Source organism: Etheostoma cragini, chromosome 5, assembly GCF_013103735.1.
Source record: "Etheostoma cragini isolate CJK2018 chromosome 5, CSU_Ecrag_1.0, whole genome shotgun sequence".
Lineage (NCBI taxonomy): Eukaryota > Metazoa > Chordata > Actinopteri > Perciformes > Percidae > Etheostoma > Etheostoma cragini.
Window position 1 is genome coordinate 14250705 of NC_048411.1, and position 11249 is coordinate 14261953.

The 11249-nt window shown below is 40.2% G+C and overlaps 1 protein-coding gene across 2 annotated transcripts in view; it reads right to left on the reverse strand.

Moving 5' to 3' along the window:
* Window positions 1-1563: 1563 nt before the first annotated feature.
* Window positions 1564-11249, reverse strand: part of LOC117945213 (EGF-like repeat and discoidin I-like domain-containing protein 3) — a 114403-nt gene continuing 104717 nt past the window's right edge. For both annotated transcript variants that reach the window (XM_034872564.1, XM_034872563.1), the window contains exon 10: window positions 1564-5524. In XM_034872564.1, coding sequence (XP_034728455.1) covers window positions 5375-5524 — 150 coding nt within the window. In that variant the 3' untranslated portion in view covers window positions 1564-5374. The remainder of the gene's footprint in view (window positions 5525-11249) is intronic.

Sequence of the window (11249 nt, forward strand, 5' to 3'; positions counted from 1 at the left end):
CAATTTTTGTAGAAAAAATGCCTTGGTTACCTTGTTTCAAGCCATTCTAGTGTGGTATAGAAATCTGCAGGAAGGCTCAGCTTGATTTGTGCCAGTTGTCATTAATATTTAGCGAGCTGTGCTGTTTGACTCTGATTAGCTAACAGCAAGCCAGTGAGAGCCTGGCTATCAGCATCCTGTACCCAGCGCAACTGGGCGAGCACATTAATATTAATGAGTTCAGGCAACATGACATCAGACTAACCAGCTTTTGTAATTGGCCTGATTTCTCCTCTTATTTCTTTTCAGTGGCTAGAGCTGACAGAGGAAGTAGCAGTTCATTTTCACATTCACGGTATAACATAAACACAAATGGACCTAACGTATTTAAAAAAGATGCACGTTAAAACGGTTTTATGAGGCAGGGCACCTTTAATGTAAGGGCATCTGTCCACTTCCCATTGTCCTACTGGCTACGGTGAATGCAATGAAAACCATTGCACATTGACAATTTTTATGTAACTATAAATACACTGTTTCTTATTAGCTCTGTCCAGCCAGCTGTACTAATTACAGTAAAATATACAAAAATCAAACAATAGTGTTTCATAGCCTACTTAACACTACAGACACATTACAGACGGAGGAAAAGGGTTGAATCTTACTTGTGAAGGTAAAAAGTTCCAAAATGTGTAGAAGACACACCATGAGTAGATCACTTGCATTCTGAGTTGAGTCCTTTGCTAGACATACAAATACCTGTGTAAACCCCTTGTTTTCTGCATCCATTTGATGCAGGTTAAATACCACACACGAAAGACCCGTTTAAAGAGGGAACAACCCTCCCCAAAGAACACCAAAAAGTAGTCACTTTGATTGTAGAATCTTTACTGATGTTTTAATGGAAAGGACAACCAGCCTAAACAGATTGTTTCCTAATAGGCTTTTAATTGGCTGGTAGCTTCACTCACCTGAGTTGCAAGGCAATTACCTCCCCCTACGCTGACAGAATCATTGCTGGACATTTCAGCTGCCACCGCCGCCGCAACTGTGTTGACCCTGCGTCTCACAGTGGGATCCCTCGCCACAACTGTGACAAATCATCTGAGACACAGGAACTGCCAGTTGCAGGACAAAGAAAATTAATTGAAGCAGCTTAATGTGGTAAAACCATGTTGCCTCTGGGCCAAGCTTAATGGAGTAGAGGGCCAAGCAATGCAAAGCCAACGGACTCTTTTACATTAATATATTCATCTGAGTAATTAAAATGCCAAGTGACAGCATTTTCATACTAATTTGTTGTAACTTTACAGTTCTGTTAACTCATTTGTAGGGAAGATAAAGGTGAGTCAGCAATGGCATGTCATCTGTGGGGAACTGAGAACGAGGAAGGTGAGAACACATTGTGTATCAACAAATTAACAGAAAATGTGGTCAGGGCCTCTAGCTCACCCAGTAAGAGCATTTGCTCCATGTAGTCCTGCAGTGGCCGGGGTTCGATTCCGCCCCCCATCCCTCTCCCCCAAAAACAATCTTTAAAAGAAAATGTGATCAGACGTTTAAAGAAAACAAAGCAAAATCGTGTCATTTTCACAGATATGTTTTTATTTGTCAAACCGAAAGAGCTTTTTTTATTTTTTTATTTTAAACATCTTTTTTTTTTTAACTGTACACAGTTTCTCACTCTCCTCCTCAGACTTGAAGCTAACCAGCATTATAATAGGTACATTTTCTGGATAGTGATTAACACTCAGACTTCGGAGGTAACAAATGATACGAGTGCACACAAAAATACAAAGACAGGATGAGTTTTCACTCTGCTCCCTTTTTAAAAATGTGAGATGAAGTTTCACAATGCACAAGACAAGATTGATGGCAAGTACAAAGTAAAAGCTATTAGATCTTTATGGTATGCAAGAAGCTAATGTGCCTGTGGACATCTGTGTTATACTGTACTGTTCAAACTAATACATCATGCAAACTTCCTCAAAGTTTTGTAGCAGGCCTGCTGACAGGAAGCTGACTCCAAAGATCAATCAGAGCGGACGCTGGCCAATATGTAGTTATTTGGCAATCAACAATTGAATTGAAATCATCGGTTAATTAACCCCGAGTCCATAAACCTAAGGAATGGCAGTCACTGATTCACACCAATAACAATTTTAACATATTGGTAATGCAAAGCAACGTCTTTCAGTGTAACTTACATTAAAGTACAGTAACACGAGTACATATTTTCAAGATATCCTATTGGGATTTGCCAAACCAGAATAAAATGTGCTATACTCTAACTAATAGTTTAAATTATCCAGATAACAATCAAAATTAGTTTTTGTTTAGTTTTTACAGTTACTTGTCAACTACAACAACATCCATGTTCATGGCATGACTGCTAAAAACGCCCTGGCTTATGATATAAATTTAGCATCAACAGTGAAACATTTTCTTGGTGTTTTTGTCTTGCAGTGCTTTTAGAATTAGGTCCAATGTGTTGACAATAACAGTGGCACTCTTTTATTTCCAATGTTGTCTATTTGGAGAGGTGGGTGCATTAAATAACAAAAGGTTGTATGTTCGTTTTTCAGGCTGGGCTGCAATCTCAGTTCAAATACATTGTGTCCATATGAAATGGTTGGATTGTTCAGTGACTGAAAGGTGGCAAGTCTTATGTGAAACCAAGCATAAAAGTTGCTCTTTTCAGCTCTGATTCTAGCACTCAAGAGTTTAGGGAAAACTAGTCAAGAGTGGGAACCACTAGAGTAATCCAGGCCTATTTTTAAGCCATGTAGAATGGGACTGTAAGGTTTGACACCGCTGTGATACATCAGATACTTGTTTACATCCATTTATTTAACCAGCCAAGCATCACTGTTCATTTACTGAATGATGCAGCCAACAGCAGAATACAGTGAAAACAACTTGAATAGATTTTATGACGCATCTCCATCCCCTGTAACCTTAAGGTGTCTCACTATTTTTAGCTCCCTGAAACCATTTGAACAGGCAGAGAGCTGCTGTCATGTCATGTGAAAATACCCACAAGCTCTTTTACATTTCATTACTATATAATTTATTCTCCAGGATGATAATAAAGATCAGACCCCCTGAAATAAAGAGGCTGTCCATATTTAAATTAAAGCTCTGTACTGTTCACGGTTCATCATTGTTGTAGGCTTGAGATAATGACATTGATTAATATATTAATATTGACATTTGCTCTCTTTTGAAAAAAGATGAAAAATAATTAACAATTATTATCTATCATACTGTATCAAAGGGATTAATAAAAAAAGACTTTTAATATTTGAATAATGCATACAAGGACATGGTTTAAATAATTGCTCGTACTCATTCAACAGTTTCTTTAAACAATATTAAAGAGAAATCTTAAAATTGGTGGTTTAAATTGATACATTTGTGGGTCAAAATTATGAATGACATCTATCCTGAGCTTTGTAATTGATACAACTTAGATCTCCAAGACAACAGAGAGACATTACACACAGAGTTTATACATCGGAGAGCTGAGAATGGGCTGGGACGGTTACAGTTACCGTAGTACCGCGGTCACACGACGTCTCCCGCGGGTCTGAGATCCTCACTGTCATCACAGCAAAAAACATTGGCCTGCAAACGGCCACGTTTTGTTTAATCACATGGATTCATTGATTCTAATGACACGGGTTGTGTCTTATGGCCTTGTGTTTTACATGGATTCAAGGTTTTCTATACAAAACTTATCAAAAGATGGAACAAATCCGACCTTTCATGAGTTGGGGTGGGCAATGGTCCGTGTCACATGACATACACGGTTGGGAAGCCAAAGACGTTTCTCCGTTCTCAGCTGAGGTAGACAAATTAACGTTACAGCTGCAATGTTTACAATTGCACATTAGCCTAGCAGCTTCCGGAGCATCCTTCTGCTTATAGCTTTATCCTGATAAAACGTCACGGTTGAATTTCAGCTTGCATGCATGTATCGTAGCCTAAAACAGAGCGGCTTATATTGGTAGAGAGAGCAACAAGTTAGCAAACTGCTGAGTTGCCCTCTCTGGCTGCTCAGCTGCTAGATGGGGTGCAACATATGTTGTAGGCTAAGGTTTAAAGTCACTGTTTTTTGGGGGGTAATGCCATTCACGATACCGGAATTACAGACAACAGATAAAGCCACTGCTTCTTGAAAAGCTCTAGCTTGTTTTTTTATTGTTTTTTATCTTACTTTACATCAACTTTGTTATCTCTTTTTCCTATCTCTTTTCTACACAGTGGCACTCATACGCTACTCTCAGGTACTGCTCGCTGTCCTTGCACACGGACACTGACGTCACTCACACTCTTGTAAGGGAGTTGCGGTATACCGCACTACCGCAGGAATTTCTTGCTTTTTATCCACGGTAGAAAAAAACCATACCGTCCCAGCCCTAGCTGAGACAAATTAATCAAAATAAATACAAAAAAGAATAAACACAAACAATAATTCAAAATATCTTAGAAAAAGTGTAGCGGTAATCAAATATTAGAGCATTGAGACAATTCAACTATAGACGGTCTACAAGTCTCAGTACTGCAGTGCCACGTTTAACTGTAGTGCGTATTTATTGTCTCAGATATCAGTTATCTTCAGTAAGCTTTTGCAGTGTGTTTTAATGTTTCAGAACTACTTAAAAATGCACATAAAAATAGGTCCCTAAATCAAAGCCATTGCTCTCAGGGCTGGAGGTTTTAAATGATTTGTCATAATATACATTTAGAATTCACGCACCATGCAATTTCTTAGTCTTTTACATATAATACAAGAGCATTAATAGTGTTTTGATTGATGTAGTAGTAATGCCAGTTCCCATTAGGGTAAAAGCATGGCTTGAGGAAGAAATCAAAGTAAAAATATATTTGATAAGGTGATAACGTGTGATCTCTACATGGTATTTTAGACAGTTTAGTTATGGCATGAAGTTGGGTAATAATGTCCAATGACGCATGGCAGACAGATTTCACATCTTTGTTAAAAAGTGATACTGTACAATCGCTTCCATGGCAACAAGTTAAAACCACAGCGAGAACCCCTCTCCAACTCCACTACCAACCCCACCCCTCCCATATATATTTTACAGAAATACATTCCAAACAGGATGGTGAATCTTGAGAAGAATAAAAAGACAAAGATCACACTTTGAAGAAGGAACTAAAAGACAAAACTGGATTAAGGGTAGGTTTTAAATCATTGTACAAAAAGAACAAACAGCAACCCACCACAACCAAACACGTATTATTGAAAAATCCATTGGAAATTGAATTCTTTTTACAGGTTGCACAGTTTATTTTTGAAATACTGGGCGAGATACTCCAGTAGGCAAAGGGATGGGGGACAATGGCAAGAAAGATGGATGAAAGCACTTCACTCTTCCTCTGTGCAGCCAAGTACTTCTGCACGCAAGGTGATCCTGCCATACCATGACCAGGGAAGGATCCGGATGAGCCGAGCGTAGATGGGTGGATCTATCACGTTCTTTCGGTGTGTGTCGTTGTCAAAATTCCCTTGGAATACCTATGAAGACAGCAGCATGGAGGAATTATTATTTTTGCAACCAGGAACTATAGTCAAGTTTTGGTCTGCTCGACACCAAAGAAAAAACAGAATTTTAATTGTGATGGATTACTTTTAAGGATTTTAAGACTTGAAATATGAATTTGAAATGCTTTAGAAGTCAACATGTTGTGAAAAATACCTTCAGTACAGTTTTACTGAGAGGCAGGTGCAGAATATTCCATACAATTACCTTCAAAAACACATGCCTGAACAGGTGCTGAACACAGCCAATCACAGCTTCAATACAATTACTTACCAGTAACAGTAAGTACATTCTCTGAATTCAATTCTTGGTTCTTTTATTTTCTGCACCACATGTGTGAGCACATCAGCAGTTTCCCCCTGTGGAAAACTGTGCGGCACAGATGGAAGTCCCACCTCCATAATTAGTGCCAAACATCTACTGTTACTTATTCTGCTTACTGAGTTGTGTTATTAACACGCACATTATGCTTCTTGGTCTTGTTTTTCTTCAGTTTAGTCGTACAGTGTTTTGAATATTTCACCTTGGTATAAATAAAAAGGCTTTGGTGGTTGCCAGAAATGTTGCTCTGAAGGGAAAGCCAGTCTCTAGTACTGGCTCTGTAAAACTGTTGGACTACAAACTAATATGCATCCTGGATCAACACACCTATACTTTCATTAAGTATAGGTACTAGCATATCCGTCACTAAGGTTGAAAATCCAGTTGTATCTAATTTAAGATAAACATTCAAGTCGTTAAGAAAGAGATTCCAGTGTTTGACCCACATCTATACCAATTAAATTATGTTTTGAAAGAACGGTTTAAGGGATCACTAGCTACCTGATACAAACAAGCTACTAGTCATATTATATTGGGACGGCCGCTACATTGTATTGTTGATTGCTAGACGCTTTGTGTTGGTGTGTGCTTAATAGACAGTAGAATAAGTATAATAGGAAGAGAATGTATCTACAGGGACTGCTTCATTGAGGATATGATCATTTTAATTAAACAGACATGATTATGCCTGTGTAATTGGGATGTAATGGGACTCACTGTTGTGTGGAATGGCATATCAGTGGGCCAAATCTAAGCAGGTGCTGGAAACAGAAGTTTGGACCTTTTTGGTGTAAAGTTTCAAATAATTCTCTTTCAAAAAATAACAGGAGCTGAATCTTTCATTCTTGAATCTTTCCTTAAAAATACGCTAGAAACAATGGCCATGCACTAAAATCACATTAAGGATTTATGCAAAATAGTTAAGAGTCTGTGAGGACAGACTATACAGTATATCATAAAAAATAAGGTCAAAGATGAGATTTTTTGCACATATATGATACTAAAAAGAGAGTTTGAATGGAGTGCCACATTTTACACTACCAACTGTAAGAAACTATTAAATAAACCTTCTATGTAATCACAAATATGATAATAGAAATAGACAAGAGGAAATGGTCAGACAAATGACATGAATGCCACGTTCACACCTATCGACTTTTGAGGTGTTCTGTGTAGGTTAAAAAAGAAATTGTGTAAGATATCAAACCTCTGCCACCTATGCATTGCAGTGGTTTCCATTAATACAACTGCTTTCCTCCATCCATCTTCATCCGCTTATCTGGTATCAGGTTGCAGGGTCAGCAGCTCCAGCAGGGCCCCCTAAACTTCCCTTTTCCGAGCCACATTAACCCGAGACGTTCCCAGACCAGGTTGGAGTTATAATCTCTCCACCTAGTCCTGGGTCTTCCCCGAGGCCTCCTCCCAGCTGGACGTGCCTGGAACACCTCCCTAGGGAGGCGCCCAGGAGGGATCTTTACCAGATGCCTGAACCACCTCAATTGGCGCCTTTCGACGCAAAGGAGCAGCGGCTCTACCCTATCTTCTAACCCTATCTCTAAGGGAGACGCCAGACACCCTCCTGAGGAACTCATTCTGGCCAGTTGTACATAGGATCTTGTTCTTTCAGTCATGACCCAGGCTTCATGACTATGGGTGAGGGTAGGAACAAACACTGACCGGTAGATTGAGAGCTTTGCCTTCTGGCTCAGCTCTCTTTTTGTCACAACGGTGCGATAAATGGAATTTTCCGATCAATCTCCGAGAGAATCTCAATTTCCTTGAGGGCTGCGTTGTCTGGAGCTGTGTGATTCCTGGTAGGGTCTTCCATGGCAAAGTGTCTCAGGTGAGGTGCCAGATAGAGAATGGTTCAAAAACCCTATGAGTGAGCAAGAAAAAGAGGGAGTGACCTTGCCGGGAGGAAGCCTGGGGCCCCCGTCTGGAGACAGGCCTAGACGGAGAGCTTGTCAGCAAACGTTACTGGGTTTGCCATGGAGCCTGGCTGGGCACACCCCAAAGAAGCTACGTGGCTCCCTTCTCTCCATCCCATGGGCCCACCACCTGTGGTGGGCCACCACTGCGCTACCAGTTAGATCTGGTGGGGCTTACCTCTACGCATTTTCTTGGTTCTGGAACCATACTCCTGGATAGGGTTGGACTCTGTTCTACTACGAAGTTGCCCAGGGTGTGGGGATACTCACAAGCCCCCGTCTGAGGGGCGCAGCGTTGGGATTTACCCTGGGGGACAAGAGGGGGGGGACTCTGACTGTTGTTTGTGCATATGCTCCAGTAGGGGACTCCATAGTTCTGCTGGGGGACTTGATGGAGATACTTGGAGAGGCGTGATTTGGAGGAATTGCCTCCCTGATCTAAACCAGAGTGGTTGTCTGTTTTTGGACTTTGTTATGGACAATCCATGACCAGCACAAACACCATGTTCAAACACAGGGATACTCATAAGTGTACGTGCTACCAAAGCACCCTAGGCTGAATGTCAGTGAACTCCTAATTCCACCTGACATGTCCTCTGTAGTAGAGGCTGAGCTGGAGGATGATGGGGATTGTTGTCAATTTCCGTGGTGGATGTCGCTGAGGTAGTTAAACAACTCCACAGTGGCAAAGCCCAAGGGATTGATAAGATCTGTCCAGAAATGCTGAAAGTTCTGGGTGTGGAGGGGCTGTCTTGATGGACACGCCTCTTTAACATTGAAGCAGCTGGGAGGAGGATAAGCACCTCTAAATCTGAGGCCATGGTTCTCAGCGGGAAACCAATGAAGTGCCTTCTTGCGGTAGGGAATGAGTCCTCATCCCAAGTGAAGGAGTTTAAAGATGACTGCTTTCCTGTAATTCTTTATTCTGTAGTTTCCGGTGCTTTGTGAGTTAATCTCATTGCAGACAAAAGCTGAAATCATGTGACAGGTGACCTCTTTCATTACTGTCAATTCTTCATGAGTGCAGGGGACTTTTTCATCCTACATTCTTTTTCCTCATTTTCCTCCATTGTTAAACCAAGAAGAGTTAGGAAGAAAAATGTTTTTGTTATTTTCTTCTGTGATCGCAATCAGTGTTATGGTATGAGCCAGTCACAGGTTTCTCCCGTTGAGTACCAGACTATTCAAAACATGCTATTGTTTACTCACTGTTAAAAAGCCTAACCTTACCCCATCTCTAATTTACACTGTATATCTCAAAGTGTGGATACATAAATCGGTAGTATGTATTAGAGCAGTATGGCTTCTGGTTTCGTGGTTGACAGAGCAGCAGTGTGTTCTGGCCCACATCTTTTTTAGTATGAATTTCCCAATCGCATAATTCTTAATAGTAATATAATAATACTGTATTGTAAAAATATTGAGTAACGCCAGTCAGTTTTGATACCAAGCATATTATTTTAATAGTTTCTAAACCATTCTGTTGATGTGTTCTTTTCACGGCAACGTTTGACGTCGGCAAGCGCCGAATGTATCACTTTCAAGAGCTTTGCCACACCTGTAATGTGACAACAAGGGGATATGATAACAAAATATAAAAAGCAGGACGGGGGACCTTCACAGTGTCTCTAAAATAAACAGTCTCGAACAGGATATGTGAAGAATCCCAACTACATCACAAATACTGTAATGCTAGGAAGAAAAAAACAGAAAAGGGATGAGCAAGATGACGAATGTATCCTCAACAGCTACATATTGGTAAACCAACTTTAAGTGTGTAAAATAATTCAGGAGCGGAAAGAAAGTAAGTACAAAATACTGTATGTCATTTAGATTCACTACAACAGACAAACACAATTACACATATTTAAAGAAGACATATTGTACTTTAAAGAATGGATGTAAGGCGCAGCGGAGGAGGGTCCGGCTAGTCCACACAGAACATGCTCTGGTTTATTGGCTTTTCTTTAAACCAATCACAATCGTCTTGGGTGGCGGTGTCTCTGCAAAATTGCCTCAGGAAAAAATTGTTTTGGTGGACCATGTGGACCTTCAAATGTTATTTTAGTCTGGCAACAGATAACACAGATTGGACAGATAGTCTAGCTAGCTGTCTGGATTTACACTGCAGAGGTTTAAGGAGATGTTAACCATAGTCCTCATAAATCCACCGGAGTTTAAATTTCCAATACAAAGAAACCAGAATGGGAGGGACATCCCACCTAAAAAGAGGGACATCTAAGATACATGTATATTGTATATTTATTACCAACATGTAGTCAAAAAAATTTCTGAATGCTTTCTGGTCCAGGATTTGTTTTGCGTTTGTACTGAAAATGTAGTAAACTGATGTATTTGCACACAATCGATATCATTATATTGAATTATCTATAGTTTAAGTTAGAAAACTACAACAGTCCTGTTTTTGTTTTGTCCTGTGAAACTTTAGTCACTGGGTATCCACATGTGTACTGGTTGAGTTAGTTTAAGAACAGAGACATAACCTACAGAATGACTCATTGGTAGTATAGTAGACAGGGCTGGTTGAGAGTAAGTTTCACTTAATTGCCTCAAAGTATAAGTGCAAATAATATTGTATAATATTGGAATTATTCTATCCAGAGACACAAGCATATAGGCCACATTTCTCTGTGTGTGTCTTCAGACTGAACAGGAGGCTCAACCTTGCTCCCAACTATTGATTTCCCAGGCTGGTAGAGTCACAGTACGCATTACTAAGTCAGGCCTTGTGTGCCCCCCATACTTCATTATTTAAACCTGCTGCACAGGTCAAGGGAGCAGGACGCTCAGATCTCTTTGCTGCTGCCCTCTTGTTGCCTTAGCCGGCCTGGGTGATAGCAGGGAAACTCAGCCACATCTTCATTGAAAGGTCAAGAACAGCATGCCAGCCTGAAAAAGGCAGATACTTAACTGGATCTGAAATGCACAACTACTACTTCTTTTAAGAGGACACAGTATGTGATCTAGTTATGTGTTTTTTCTAATCCTGAGGTGCACAAAACCTTGCGGCTAATATTTTCCATGACTGTAGGAAAAAGACAATTTGACTATTAGTGGTTAATCTTCAGATGATTGTATTCACAGCTATCTACCATTCAGTTACCCTCCGACCTAGAGGGAATTGAAGGCTCTAATGGCTAATTAACCCTGTGTCAACTGAGTGAAACACTATTAAACATAAATCAATTACTTTTGTGCTTGATTGCCCCTCATCAACTGACTCTGTAAATATTGACACCCAGAGAGAGTAGTGGCGCAGGGGGCAGAGTAGTGACCCAGGTGTGGAAAGTGTGTACATGTGGGAATGCAGCCAAGCTGATATGTATAATTATGGAATGTATCCCAGTTTAATTATGTATAAAAAAAAGGTAATCTATCTATTAACAATGGAATCTGTTGTTACAGCTCTTAGTTACAAGTACAATACACA